The following is a 16,240-nucleotide window of genomic DNA, read 5'->3' as shown; positions in this document are numbered from 1 at the left end:
TAGTCAGAAATAGAAGTTTCATTATTCAAGAAAAATGCACCGCTTTCTACTGGACTGGTGTCATTGTCAAACTGAATCTCCCTTCACCACATTAAATAATAGACATCTGCCAAGACTTATCTCAGATTCAAATATTAGTTACCTTATTGTTTAGATGAGCATTGCAATATATCCAAGTCTGCTGGTTTGTGATGGAGTGGACTACAAGGATAGAGGGAGATTTAACAAAGTTGGAAGTACAATGGAAAATGAAATAACTTTGGAAAATCAAGGCTATTCATTTTGGCAGGAAGCACAGGAAAACTATGTTGGTAATCCTCAAACCATAACTAACATTCATGTACAGCAAGCAATTAGAAAGACAAATGGTATCAGACAGGAGTTGCTATCATCAAGATATCTAAGATGCTGCTGAGGAAGTGAATGCAAAAGCCCGTTTCCTCAGACCGTGGCATCTATAATTGGAGTCAATTGTCATTGGAAAAGAGTCTGCATTTCCAATCTGAAATGGAGCAATTTCTTTATCCGGAGCAATTCATCTTTGGAATTTTATTGCCTCATTGGACTGTAGCTGCTTGGTCATTAAACTTATTCGACACAAAGATGAAGGCATTTTGGACTCCAAGCGAATCAAAGAATAAGAAATAGCAGACAAATGGCAGAAACAGTATATTATTAGTCACAATCTTATTGAACAGAATTAACACAATGGGTTGTATACCAATTCCTGCTCCCATTTATTTTGTGACCGACATAAAAACAATTTGATCCACAGCAAACCAAACTAAACTGCCCCTGCTTGTTTACTCTAAATACAATTAATGCAAGCATGAATACTTATCCTATCTGTCCACCTCAGTTTCAAGTTATTAAAATTCAGCAATACCCAGCCTCCAAACCTAGATTTATAAATGTGAAATTATTAGATTGTGATAACTCTGAAGATTTAAAGACCAAGAATGGAACCAACATATACTTATGCAAAAATGCCCTGCAAGATATATACGGCCAATAAATACTGGAATGCATGGTCAGAAAAGAGAAACTGAACACAAAAAGCTGATACTCACCTTCAGTATTTTGACAACCGTTTTCTCATTGTTCGTTATGTTAATAGCCTCAAATACTTCACTATACTTCCCACGGCCAAGTTTTCGCACCAACTGGTAATCATCCTGGTTACTGTAGCAAAGCAAAAGGATAAACAGGTTTTATTCCTTGATTGCCTGCAACATGCTGAGCATTTGTCAATCTCTATTCATGGTTGATTAGTCAAAGATAACAAGGGAAAGTATTCAGCAACTAATGTCTTTGGCCTACAATTCAACATTCCCCTGCCCCTACGCACCACCTCCTCACCATGCCCACCAACATATCTTTACCACAGGCATGCAGAAACATCTCGTACATCATTGGTACAGTTCATATTCCCAAGAAATAGGAGATTTACTTTATTATCCTAGCTTCACAGCACACAGCACATACCTCAGTCCTCTATCTTACAAATGCTGCTGCTGTATGGTTACTTGTCCTCCAATGAGGTTGCAAGTTAAAGCTACCATTCATCACAACATAAAGATGGCATTGGAAAGAACACTTTAGAGTTTAGAAAAAGACAGTGCAACGTGCACATTCTAATAGATATTTCACTCTACACAAGTGAGCCAACAATTTCAGCCAAATGTACCCATCTTCCTACATTCCTTCTCCCTGCCATTTTTCCTTTACTGATCCAGCAAAACTCTGAATGTTGACATTGCAAAATATGTTTAAGAGCTCTCTCCTGCTCCCATTTCAGAATTTATTTTATATTAAAACATTTTAAACACACCGTGGCCTACGATTTGTTGAAGCTGTTTTAACCAGCTCTGCAGATCCTTCCCACACATTTCATCTACTGAAGCTGTTTGTAGCTCCTTCTCTGGCAAGAAGCTATCAATTGCACTGCAGTTGAACACTCAGAAGATGCACTGAATTTAAGTAATTGCACTCAAATGTGAAGTATTATCTGCAGTGTCAGTGGGCCACAGCTCCAATGCCAGTATGTGAATGGACGGCAGGGGACCTTCACGTTTATTCAGTCCCCACTTCCACCAGAACATTACGCAGTGTAAGCTGGTCAAAAATTCCCGTCGCCGTTTTGGGACTTTGCCGAGTCAGGAAGGGTGGCAAGTTTCTCTTCTATTCAAACAATATAACTCCTGCCTCATGTACCCACCAGTCTTTGAAGACATAACATAGTGGAATGGATTATTTTGGGCCAAAAATAAACTTGAAAGCTTCCCCTACAAGTGAGTTCAAGGATGAGATAATGGTGACAATGATGCAGTTGGTTGAGCCAACCTCAATCATCGATCCTCACTCCTATACTGTTTGCGTGGAATTTGCACATTCTTTGTGATCACCTGGGTTTCCTCCGGGTGCTCCAGTTTCCTTCCACATCCCAAAGATATGCGGAATTATAGATTAATTAATCTCTCTAAAATTACCCCAATATGTTGCGAGTGGATTTGAAAGTGGGATTACATCGACCTATTTTGAATGTTTAATTGATGGGCAGTATGGACCCAATGGGCCCGTTTCCATACTGTATCTGAAATTTAAAGCAATACAATAATTTACCTTAGATAGACACAAAATGCTGGAGTAACTCAGTGGGATAGGCAGGGACAATTTACCTTCTTGGGGAGGAGAAAATGGGAGGAAGAAATCCAGGAATGACTTCTTATGTCACTTCTTGCAACATTTCTCTCAGAGAGAAATAAGACAAAAAAATCTGCCATGTCTGGACATGATAACAAGGGTGTGAAGTAATCTGAAGCTTTAAATGAGCAGGACAGAGATTAACTCCATTTTAACATTTTGTAGTGTAACATATAGACAGCACTAACAAATCTCAGCTTGTATGAATTTGACATATAAACTTTGCACCAGTTCTTAATATTTCCTTAACATTTTTCAAAACAACTAACATCTTGGTGCATTATGCTCAACAGAATCATTTTGAATGCAGATGATGGATTAGCAGAAGGCACGATCCATGTCCAAACCCCCCCAAAAAACACTGATCTCAATTAAAAAATGGTGAACTCAATCCAGAACAGGTAGAATTTACTGTGGGGTTTACTCAACAGTATGGTTATGCACTCTCTCAAGTGAAACCCCATGTCACTGGCCTTTGGAATGAGCACAGGAAAGCATAGTCTCCTTCCTTGTAGGCAACTCCTCATGATTGAGGATGTCTTGCCTCACTCCATTTCTATGCATCCTGAGCCAGCTGACCATGCGAGGGATCCAGACTCTGCTACAGCATAAAAGGTCTTTTTCAATGCGATTCTGCTTGCACCTAAACACAAAAGTTCTGTGCCATTCCAAAGGCTTCCAGCATGCTGAGCAGCCACTGGTCAGCTAATCTCACAAGTAGGTGAAGAGGTTGTATATTTACAAGGAGGCTCTGACAACATTCCAAAATATTTTCTCTCCTTATGGTAATCTTTCGGTGTGATACTGCTCCGAGGAGCTGTTTAAGGAATTTGGCATCTGGCACGTGAACCATGTAGCCTGCCCACATGTGGCGGCCAAGTATAATTCAAGCTTTGATGTCGAGGCATAGCCTGATGAAAATCACATTTTGCTTAATCTGGATTTGGACGATTTTATAAAATCCAGAAAGCATTCCCATTAGGTCTTTGTTGCGCTTGGCACACGAGGCCTACAAGGGCTGTTGACCATGTACTAGGTTTAAGGTCTTCATCTTCAAATGTCTTTTCTCCACCACAGGTTATACAGAGGAGTTTCACTACATTTGCTGAGGGGTAAATACAGAGATTGAAAAGGTCCATGTTTCAAAGGGTTACCATGGAATTTTTCCAACAATGTTATGAATTGGAAGCAGGTGGGTAGGGAAACAATTTTGTGTGTTTCAGGGAACATGTCAATAATGACTTTGGGCTCGACTTCAAACCCAAGTATTATCCATGAAGTGGAGTTCATTGACCAAAGTTAGAGCATGCTTAGTTCTGAAGTGGAGATACAGTGCTAGATTGATAAAGTAGTTGAAAAGGCCTGATGTCATCAATTAAATAACAAGGCTTTCATTGCACTAACTATCACAGGAAGTTTAAAACCTGAAGAACTTCAGGTCACAAATTCACAGCTTTTCTATGGGTTTTAGATGCCATAATCGCCATCATCTTCAATGGGAAAGATTTATTTCAAGAGTCCTCCTCAATCACTTCCATCAAATAGCCAACCGCTACTACAGAGCTTTTGTCGGAGCATTTCAGTATTCTAGTACCTGAAAATCAGTATTTTGCTGAGGAAATCGGTATTTTTACGCGGTGCCATTTTACTGAAATTGTTTTTATATTTTATATACAGTCATACCCCATGTAAGAGTACAAGAATGCATAACGTTGCTACAAATTGACACGTCTTCTATGCACCTTACTTGACAGTGCATTCATTAGCCTTATCTTTGTCTACTGATGTTTGAACAGCTGCTTCCTGCTTTTAGCACCAGATGATGATGTAGAAGCCATTTAGGAAGCCTCCCTCTCCCTCCTTCCTGTCTCTCCCTCCCTCTCTCCTTTTTTTTCTGCCTCCTTCCCCTCTCCATCCTCTCCCTCCTTCTCCTACTCCTCCCCACCCCTCCCTCTCCCCACCCCTCCCTCTCCCCACCCCTCCCACTATCCACTTGAGCCCACCCACCATTCTGTAAAATCAAGGCCAATCCCAATGTAACTGCAATCCCAATGGTAACCTTTCACCACTAGGCTTATCCAGAATTCCACCACTGCCTGAATAATAATCAAAGGCTCAACTTCCACTGAGAAAGAGAATTCCAAAGACTCATTGTTATACGAGAATTTTCCTGAACAGTCTGTGACCCGCAGCACTGTGGCCATAACGCTATGTGTAAAGCCCATAGCGCTCCAGCCGGTAGTGCTATATTTAGAACCCACAGCGTTTTGTTTAAATTCCCACGTGTTAAACTGACATCGCTCTGAAGAAGGGTTTTGGCCCGAAACGTTGCCTATTTCCTTCGTTCCATAGATGCTGCTGCACCCGCTGAGTTTCTCCAGCATTTTTGTGTACCTTCGCTCTGTTTAAACCTGGAGCGGGACAGGCAGCGACTCTGGAGAGAAGGAATGGGTGACGTTTCTGGTCGAGACCCTTCTTCAGACTGAACTGAACTTCGTATTCAAAATCCGTATTTAACAACACAAAATCGAACATCAGTATTCTAATCGCATTTCCGTACGAAATACAGAAAATCCGTACTTTTTAGAAAATAGAAAAGAAAATAGGTGCAGGAGGCCATTCGGCCCTTCGAGCCACTCGGCAGCTCTGCTATTATAATATGGATTCCCTATATCAAAAAAACAATGAACACGATCTTCAACATACAACAAGAAAAATTGAAGAAGCACCAATAATTATTCATTACTTTTAACTTTAGGGACTCCTGTGACTGAGCTGAACAAGAGGGTGGAGAATCCTTCTCAAATTTGTCTCCATTCTACATCTGTTACACTTTTTATATAACTATATATATTTTTTGTTATTTATTGTGGTGTTTTACAGAGTACATATCTGCAGTGCTGCTGCAAGTAAGAATTTCATTGTTTAGGATATGATCATAAAACACTTGATGCCATGCAAGCCATGCTACTATCCAAAAGATTCAACAAATAACTAATCCCAACACACATTAAAATCAAGGCTGTGCCACTGCACAAATTATTTTCTCAATTTTTCTCACCAAAATATTTTACCTCACCTTCCATTTGCTTCCAACTCAAGTAGAGCTAACCCACAAAATAAAAGGGAAACTGCTCTACCTTCACCATTTCCACTCTAATACTATGGTTTCAGTACAAACCAGCCTTTGCAAAAACAAATCACCTATACAGAACAAAGGTAGACAAAAATTCTGGAGAAACAGCGGGTGAGGCAACAACTATGGAGAGAAGGAAATAGGCAACGTTTCGGGTCGAAACCCTGAAGAAGGGTATCGACCCGAAACGTTGCCTATGTCCTTCACTCCATAGATGCTGCCTCACCCGCCGAGTTCCTCCAGCATTTGTCTACCTTCGATTTTCCAGCATCTGCAGTTCCTTCTTAAACACCTATACAGAACAATGTACTTTGACTTCAAAAGGAATCTGCACTCTTTCAATGCAGATTCATGAAAACATTGGCTCTTGAAGAAAATTTTGCGATAAAGTCCATACGACTTTGTTCAGATTCACAAAAATGTGACGGTTTTGATCTTTTTGCCTCCAGACAATTCTGACAAAAGTCAGTCTTTCATGGCTCAAGAAAAACCATCTCTACTTAAAGTTTGTATTCATACAGCCCTTGTACATTTGAAGTGCTGTTTTTTAGTGACAGGAGAGCAAACAATTTACACATGGCATGAGAACAATTAACAGGTAATCTGTTTTAAGATATTGGTGAATGCATATCCAGAAGAGCTTTGCCAGCTATTTTTGAAATCATGCTATGTACCTTTACACCCATCTGCAAGGGAAGATGAAGCCTTGTTTTTACCTCTCAATTTTGGGCCTTTCCCAGGGAAGATTAGATTTGTTTCACTGGGAATGCAGTGATAATTCACTGAGATATATTGTGTGCATGGCCGTGTGTGTGTTTGTCTCAAAAGAAGGCGCAAACCATTTCAGAATGAAGCAAGCAAAAATGTATTAGACAGAGTGACTAATTTTTGGAGTTCAGATTGCTGTATAAGCCCATAAGACCAAAATGATCGACTGCTGTATATTGGCGAAATCAAGGGATTAGTGTAGGGGATGAAAATGGGGCAGAGGTAGATCAGCCATGATTTTGTTGAATATTAGCAGTTTCAAGATTTCTGACCAGGCTACTCCCACTTCCATTTCTTATATTCATCAGAACAATGGCACCTGTGAGTAGCAGCCATGTACCCAAGGACTTAAACCACAAACTTGTAAAAAGAATGCTATATTAAGAACAAATTACATCTAGGAGGGACGAGAATGGGTTTTGATGCAGGGTAAAAGCACAAGCCAATGTCAAATCTGCATTTAATGCTGTGGGACATTCTAAAACATTTCACAAGCGTAAAGCGACATGGAATTAAAATAGCAGAATATTGCATCTTACTTTTTAAAGCACTAATGTTTCAGGAAACTGCATCACTCAATTATCTTTACCATGACACTAGAAAGTTCACCTTTAAATAGAAACAGGAGGGAGCACTCCAAGCAGAAACTTAATGATAACCATCACTTTTTCTAGTGCAGTGGTACACATTTCTAATGAGATCTCAGGCAGCAGATGGAACACCATAATTACCATTATGCTTTGGATCACAGATAGGAAAAATATCAAGCTAGACTATTTGTGGCCGCTAGTTATTAACCACTGCCCAAAGATCCCAGCGGATTGGAGACAGATTATTCTTGTGGACAAAAAGGTGCCGATACACAGCTTTAATAAATATATGCGTCTCGTGGTTGAAAAACAAAATAATGACATTTAACTTAAAGGTACTGGCACATAACATTAAAAAACCCACTGCTTTCTTCTGTCAAAATGATGATAAACACCGACCGTGAACAAAATGAATAGTCCTTGGAACTGGTGCTCAGAACTGCTGGCTCCAATCATGATAATTCAATTTATTAGACCAGGCCTTTAAGAGGGAGCAGAAAATTGAGAACAACAAATCTGATTGTAAACAGAACACTGATATTGGTTGCAGAGTATTATTGTTTTGATTCCATTGGAGGGAGTGGAGTGATGGAACAAAAGAGGTGAATGTCCGCATTGTTTACCAAACATTTTTATTAAAACTCCTTAGGACAGGAGAGAGAAGGAAAGTATACTGCAGATCATGAATATTCCAGTCACAGAGTTAACGCTGGTAAGTATTTATGCACCACTGAATTTATAAACTCTAAACTCCAGGTGCTTGAAGTACACAGCAACAAAGTCAAGGCAGGAATGTGCTACTCCCTACACCATTCTGAGTTATGCTGACGAAGGACTTTAAGAACTGGTGCTGCTAATTAGTGCACTTTCCATTGAATATGGGACTACCGACTGTCTTACAAACTAACATGCAAGTTTCAAATCCACACTAAATAAATAGAAACATAAAAAATAGGTGCAGGAGGAGGCCATTCGGCTCTTCGAGCTAGCACCACCATTCATTGTGATCATTGTTGATCGTCCCCAATCAATAACCCGTGCCTGCCTTCTCCCCATATCCCTTGATTCCACTAGCCCCTAGAGCTCTTATCTAACTCTCTCTTAAATCCATCCAGTCTTTAAGCCCCCACTGTCCTCTGTGGCAGAGAACTCCACAAATTCACAACTCTCTTGGTGAAAAAGATTTTTCTCACCTCAATCTTAAATGGCTTCCCCTTTATTCTAAGACTGTGGCCCCTGGTTCTGGACTTGCCCAACCTTGGGAACATTTTTCCTGCATCTAGTATGTCCAGTCCTTTTATAATTGTATATGTATCTATAAGATCCCCAACATCCTTCTAAACGCCAGTGAATACAAGCCTAGTCTTTTCAATCTTTCTTCATATGACAGTGCTGCCATCACAGGGATCAATCTCGTGAACCTACGCTGCACTGCCTCAATCAAAAGGATGTCCTTCCTCAAATTAGGAGACCAAAACTGTACACAATACTCCAGATGTGGTCCCACCAGAGCCCTATACAACTGCAGAAGAACCTCTTTACTCCTATACTGAAATCCTCTTGATATGAAGGCCGACATTCCATTACCTTTCTTCACTGCCTACTGGACCTGCACGCCAACTTTCAGTGACTGGTGTACAAGGACGCCCAGGTCTCACTGCACCTCCCCCTTACCTAACCTAACCGCATTGAGAAAATAATCTGCCCCCTTGTTTTTGCTGCCAAAGTGGATAACCTCTCATTTATCTACATTATTCTGCATCTGCCACGCATCTGCCCACTCACTCAACCCTGTCCAGGTCACCCTGTAACCTCCTAACATTCTCTTCACAATTCACACTGCCACACAGCTTTGTGTGATATGTCAATTTGAGATAATTTTCAATCACTTACTGGTATGTGCCCATGTGATTAAAGTACCCATCCCTGGCAGCCTCAAAGCTCAAATTGATTTAGTATACAATGCCTTTAAAATTATTAACCATTTCATCCCTATCTCAAGAGCTCAAAGCAACTGGATATGTGGTTCAATACGATCAAAATAAATTATCTCTGTTACTTAACTATTTTCCACACATTGCGTAAAGATAAACAACAACTTTAACTACCACATTTAGCCCAAGATACTTCAAAGCAACAGACAAAGATTGGCAGTGCCAATTTATAATGCCAGGGCGATTTTAGGACAGGTGACTAAAAGCTTTGACAAAGGCAAGTTTTAAGCAGGTTTTTAAAAGAGAAGTAAAGGTTTTTAGGAAAGTAAGAAGAATGAAAGGAATTCTCCAAGGAATTATTCTATTGATCAGATTAGAAAGGGAAAGATCTGAAGATGAGGCTGATTTAAAAATCATGTTGCTGGTTAATCAGGAATCATTCCAGGATAATGAGCACAGGGTGACGGAGAGTAAGATAGTACAGGTTAAAATATCCAACTTTTGGATGTGCTTACGTCTATGGGTAATTACTGGGATCTTCAAAATAAGCTAATACTCAAGTAGATTCACAACAGATATGGAGGATGATCAAGCAGAAGCAAGGAAGCTACCTTAACGCAGGAGAAAGGTGTGAAGATTTGACAGAAATCAACTTTCAATTTAATTGACCTGTGGAATGGAAAATGAAAATGCACACGGGAGGCATTATTGTGTTAGCATTTAATGTTTTTTTTATTAATTCCAATATTCCCTATGTATGAAAGCACTATTATAAAAGGGTTTTAAATATGCCACGCAGTCTGGCTTAGGGACTGCAATTGGCTCAGCATCAGCATGAAACGTATCATTCACTATTCCTGTCACATGACTACCAAGCGTTCACATCCAAGGCTTTTCAGTTTAATCATGACAATAAAACCAGATCTAAAAACAGTCCACCTCAACTCTAATTCCCTTTGTTTGTAATTATTGCAAGCCACTGTGACAATAAATGTCACTGGAGCATGAGATTGCTTCACACCCTCCCTTGCTCTGGCTGTTCAGCAGTTGTGCTTTTAAAAAGCAGGAATTCTATGGCGGAACTACTCTGCATACATTTTACAAATTCCCTCAAGGGAGTTTTCTGTTATTCTGAATGCAGTCTCGAGGTTTATTTTCAAACTATAGAACCATGATACTTTATCATGAAACTCGTGCATATCATGTTTAAGAACACAAGAAACAGGAGCAGGAATAGCTTGGAGACGTTACTAAGAGCAATCGGTGACAAATGCTGAGCTTGCTCTGTCATCAAGGTTGTGACGATGCAGTTTCTTGCAAAGTCCACGTAAACCTTGAATTGCTTAACCACAAAAATACATTGATCGGCATTTTGAATGAACAACAGTATTGTGAAGCAAGTTTCCTTTCAATTAATAATAAATTATTCTCCCAAAACATTAATCTTCCTCTCTGCGATGAACAGCCAGGGATTTCCAACATTTTATTTTAGACTTCACAGCACTGGCATCTTTGCAGTTTTCTGCTTTTACTGCCTTTAAACAGTTCTTCATAAAAACATTATTTTTAATTTCATTAATCAAACCCAATTCTACAAAACTGAATCCATGTAATTTAATTGAATGATAAGAGCATTTTGGTTTAATTTAGCATTGAAGGTGAACATCACCTGATGCCTTGGTATCTGTAAATAGCATCTCACTTAGAAATTATGGGTTCAGCCCCTTCCAAGTAACAACAATGTGGATATGGTGAAGTGTGGATATGGTGAAGAATCTAATGAAAAAAAACCTCCAAAATGTTGGAAATCTAAAATAAAACAGAAGCAGCAGGGAATACTTAACATGTCAGGCTGCAGCTGTGGGAAGAGAAAGGGTTAACGTTCCTGTTGAAAACCACTTATCAGAACCAGCAACATTAACATAGTTTCCCTTCCCACAGGTGGAGCCTGACCTGCTAACTATTCCCTACATTTTCTGTTTTACGTTGAATAAAATCTTAAACCAAGATCATTCCAGTAGATATAAAGGATTCAAGATCCTCTGTTTGGAGTAACAGATGTCCTAGCTGACATTTCTCGCCATTAACTGCTAAAAAGATAGGTAATTTGTCTTTTGGTTCCTTATAGTACGTTCCAAAGTTTGACGTTGGCCTTTAAAATTTTGGCATCCTGCCAAAAATGAACCACAAAAACTGTGACAAAATGCAGCAGCAAATTAATATAAACATCAATCATTCACTGGTTCTTAACATTTCCTCAATTTGAATTTTACTTTTTTGTTGTCCTTTATTTTATTCTCCTGGGAAATTATGAAATACCTTTAGTTATTGGCATGAGTATTTATTGATCAAGAATCCTCTCTGGAATTTCAAAGTTCTACAATCATTCCCGTTAGCTTCATTCCTCTAGCAAGTGTACAAAAAGTACAGAGTAGGATGTCTTTTGGCCCAGCCAGTTCTACCTAGAACTATAGTTCCACCAGAGCTTCTTAATCTAGAGTTTATGCCTCCACCTTGGCTACAATCTAATTTGTTCAAGTTTATACCATGTCCCCTCATCCTATGGTTGTGTTTTAACTTGCATTTGAGATTCAAGTTTCCATTACACTAAGCATCCCGACAACTCAAACATATTTTTAGACTGCTTAAATGTACACATTTCCCCACTATTTTCCTTACAATAGTCTAATCGTACGAGGGATGGACAGTATAGTCCCTTCTTCACCCCAATTTCAAAGTTGGAATTCAAGTCTTTGAGATTCTGTGTCTGGTACTGAATAATACCCCAGTTTATCTGCAGATTAACTTTATAACATCACCACTCCATAAGTATGACCTTCAATTGATAGTGTACCTTATTCAAGATACCACAAAATCCTGCCCAATTTGTACTCGATTCCCTGCAAGATTTGACATGCTGAGTTGAACCTATTATTACCAAATCACCTGGCTTCTCCCTGAGAAGATCTCATTCAATAGGCACACATCCACCCCAGTGTAAAATATCATGCATGTTGAGCAAATTTGTATTTTATCACTCGAGTAGCTACAAAGCAGGTACACATAAGCCCTGCACTAATTAGTAACTGGCTACCGAAAGGTCAAAAGTGGAGGAGAAACGAATTCAATGCTCCTCCTGCCAGCAACAGGAAGAAAATCAAAATGCACAGTGATCACAAATGCTCCATGCCAAATAACCCAAAAAAAGTAAAAGATAATTATTTGGCCTGAGGGAGGTGAAGAAGCAGAGGAATTTAGGAATAGAATTCCACAGCATGGTGTCCAGATGGCTAAAAGCATGTCAACAATGAGGAGAGAGGGGATGAACTGGAGACCAAATTGCATGCAAAGGGAAGGAATGATGCGAGCTGGAAAGAATTTAATAAAGTGAGGACATCAAAAAAAATTAATGGCAAGAATAAAAAACATTTTGGGCATTAGGAGAAAAAGGAAATATCATACATCAACACTGACAGATGAACAGGACTTGGAATATTGTAGCACCAAATATTTGCCCACATTCCATGCAAAGGTTTTACTGAAAGATCTATGGATCCTTACGCTGTTCTTTAAAGGTACATCTCAAAATCAGACACAAGAACCTTTAAGAAAAATCCACCCGAGTGATAGGTTTCCCACTCCCAAGTGCAGACAATTTGAATGGGGGGGTGTTACCATTGCTTGAACAGCTACTGCACCCAAAGTGCTTGAATACATAAAGACCATAAGTGTGCCCAAGATATCAAGCCAATCTATATTTCACAGCAACAAATAATGCAGGAAGTACCAATCTTAATTTTTTCCTTTTGTAGAAAAGAACCTTAAGTTGATGATAGAATTTGAAAGAAAAATTAATTCCTCACTTTATTCAACTCAGGTACGTCTTGAATACTCATACAGTCAGGCTAATCAATTTTGCTGGAATTCCTGCTTTAGTCAAACCCTACCTTTTTCTTACACAGTAACAAGACTTGGCAAGTATTTGTAAATCAATTGACAAGATCATTTTTTATCTCATTAGAAAGTTCTAAACCTTGAGCAAATGTTCTTTTTTTTAATGTAGCCTCATTCACAAATATGAAAAACAGATATTTGTTTTCTCCTTTTTGGCCATTTGAGTGGCCATCGTGAATGCAAAATGGTGATATTGCACTACCAATTACTTAATCAAGTGTAATCAACAAGCATGCCATGACTTTCCCAAAAAAAGGAATTGCCGTACACACCTAAGGTGAGGAATTTAGGCAGAGAGGGGCAAGTGTTTGAGGATAAAGGCCAATGTTAAGTTTTCTGTACTTTGGCCAGCTCGGGATACTTTGTACATTGATCTAGTCTTACAGGACTATGTGAAACAACATAGGAAGCAGCCTCATCCTAGTGTTAACCCTATTTCACTAACCTCAATAAACCACCAAGTAACCACATCTGGAATATTGGCTTCATCAATATTTTGATAAACAAGATACTTAAATATCAAACAGTATCCTATATACTAAATGGCATGATCAGAACTCATAGAACATTCTGCTTTTAAAAATACGAAGTTCATAAAAAGGGTGTGGTTCAAATTACTTACACTACACCATTAATGACTGCAAAGATAAGTGCAAACACCAACCAACAAATGGATTTATGATGTTTGACAATTCATAATAAAGGATTGAAATCATATGATATGATGCGGAGATTTCAGAAATTAGTCAAATTCATTACTCAAGAGGTTCCAACAAATATTGATAACCCAACAACGGCTCATTCCTTTGGGAACATACTTTAGATAAATCCACTCTGCACAAATTGTTATTACCTACATTTCTACACATTCCTATACACATTTCCACACCTCTGCTTTCCACGTTCTTGTTTATATATAGACCAGTATTAATCCATCCTATAGATGACTATTCGTCCTATAAATAGATGTCAACGTATTCAAATAATATTAACATAATTACTACGCGTATGTCTCTTACCCCCATTCAGGAACGTGCAACTCGTAGTCCCAGTATTCGCGGGGTTTCAGGCTGTTTACCTCGGCATACACGCGGGCCCTGCTCCCGGTAGCCGGACCCGGCATGACAGAGCCAGGGCTCAGCTCAGGGATAAAGGGGCGAAATCCCCAGCGGGGTACCGCGGGGGTGAGAGACAGGACGCACTGCCACCGCACACACCGACTATCAGGAGCCAGGCCCGGCCACAACCCGCGCACCACCTCCTGGGATAACTTCAGCAAAGGGGTCCGGGGAGCCAGCGAAAGGTTCGCCGGGGCGGGGTAGGTAGGAAAAGACCCAGGCAACTAGAGCGGGCCCCGGCTAGGGAAGGTAAGCAATGCCCAAGCAGCTGTGCAGGCCAAGCGGGGCGGAAGGCCGACGATAACGATGCCAAGATAGGACCGCCAGGGAGAGGCCCGCTGCGACGGAAACTGTTCGACCGGGTGCAGCAGCAAGAAACCGGTCGCAAGCCCGGTGTGTCAGCGAGAAGAGACCGAGGGCCGGGCGCCCGCGGCAGCGGCTCCTAGCGGCGCCCAGGTGTATCCAGGAGGCTCTCCAGCCACAGTGCTGCCTAGCGGCACCTGACTAAAATGCCGACGACAGCGGTCCTCTAATGGCGTCACACTCAACCCGCCATATACGCCGCTGCACACTCCAGTGAGCAGCGCTACCTAGGGGTACCAGACAGCAGCAGTGGCGGCTAGCGCTCATGTGGATAAATGTGAGGTTATCCACTTTGGTGGCAAGAATAGGAAGGGAGATTATTATCTGAATGGTGTCAGATTAGGAGACAGGAGGTGCAACGAGACATGGGTGTGCTTGTACATCAGTCACTGAAAGTAAGCATGCTGGCACAGTAGGCAATGAAGAAAGCTAATGGCATGTTGGCCTTCATTGCGAGAGGATTTGAGTTTAGGAGCAAGGAGGTCCTACTGCAGTTGTACAGGGCCCTGATGAGACTGCACATGGAGTATTGTGTGCAGTTCTGCTCTCCTAATTTGACAAAGCACATTATTGCTATTGAGGGAGTGCAACGTAGGTTCACTAGGTTAATTCCCGGAATGGCGGGACTGAAATATAATGAAAGAATCGGTCGGCTGAGCTTGTATTTGCTGGAATTTAGAAGGAAGAGAGGGGATCTTATAGAAACATATAAAATCCTTAGAGGATTGGACAGGGTAGATGCAGGAAAAATGTTCCCGATGTTGGGGGAGTCCAGAACCAAGGGTCACAGTTTGAGAAGAAGGGATAGGTGATTTAGGACTGAGATGAGGAAAAACCTTTTCTCCCAGGGAGTTGTGAATCTGGAATTATCTGCCACAGAAGGCAATGCAGGCAAATTCACTGGATGTTTATTAGATACATTTAGATTTAGCTCTTAGAGCTAAGTGAATCAAGGGATATGGGGGTAAACGCCAGAACGGGGTACTGATTTTTGGATGATCAACCATGATATTGAATTTCGGTGCTGGCTTGAAGGGCTGAATGACCTACTCCTGCACCTATTTTCTATGTTTCCATAACGCAATTCTAAAAAGGTAATCTAGAACTCTGATAACATAATCTAGATGGACTAAATGGCTCTGTGATTGCAAATTCCACATGTTCACCACCCTGCCAGTGAAAATATTTCTACTTCACAGTGCTCACTCACTTGCCCTGTAGTCACATGATTTAGGGAAGTACCCCCCCTTCCTATCAATCTCTAACAGTCAAAAATGTGTAGGTTTCAAATAGAATCCCTCTCATTCCTTTAAACTATAAACAAGCCTAATCTCTCCTCGTGTAGCAATTGTGCCATCCCTGGAATCTGACTGGTGAACTTCCACTGCATTCCCTCCATAACAAGAATATCCTCCATCAGATAAGGAGAACAAATTGCACACAATGCTCAAAGTATAATCTCACCAAGGACCTGGATAAGTGTAAAGACGTCCTTGATCCTATACTCAAATATTCCCATCATAACTGCTTGATGCATCTTTAGGTTTGTTTACACTGACTGGTGTACAAGGTCATCCAAGTCTCCTTGAACATCAACAGTTAAATAATACACTGGTTTTCTATTTTCCTGCTGAAATAGATAACTTGACATTTATCTATGTTATACTGCATCTA

The 16,240-nt window shown here is 40.3% G+C and overlaps 1 protein-coding gene across 2 annotated transcripts in view; it reads right to left on the bottom strand.

Moving 5' to 3' along the window:
- The window catches only part of csnk2a2b (casein kinase 2, alpha prime polypeptide b), a 44,310-nt gene extending 29,680 nt beyond the window's left edge, over nt 1-14,630 (bottom strand). The window contains exons 1-2 of one of the 2 annotated variants that reach the window (XM_055648656.1): nt 14,105-14,630; nt 1,071-1,182 (exon numbers count right to left, since the gene is read on the bottom strand). In XM_055648656.1, coding sequence (XP_055504631.1) covers nt 1,071-1,182; nt 14,105-14,208 — 216 coding nt within the window. In that variant the 5' untranslated portion in view covers nt 14,209-14,630. The remainder of the gene's footprint in view (nt 1-1,070; nt 1,183-14,104) is intronic. The other variant, XM_055648655.1, reaches the window with a different exon arrangement.
- Nucleotides 14,631-16,240: the final 1,610 nt, after the last annotated feature.

This window comes from Leucoraja erinacea, chromosome 17 (assembly GCF_028641065.1).
Source record: "Leucoraja erinacea ecotype New England chromosome 17, Leri_hhj_1, whole genome shotgun sequence".
NCBI lineage: Eukaryota > Metazoa > Chordata > Chondrichthyes > Rajiformes > Rajidae > Leucoraja > Leucoraja erinaceus.
This window is presented reverse-complemented; position numbering and strand designations above follow the sequence as displayed.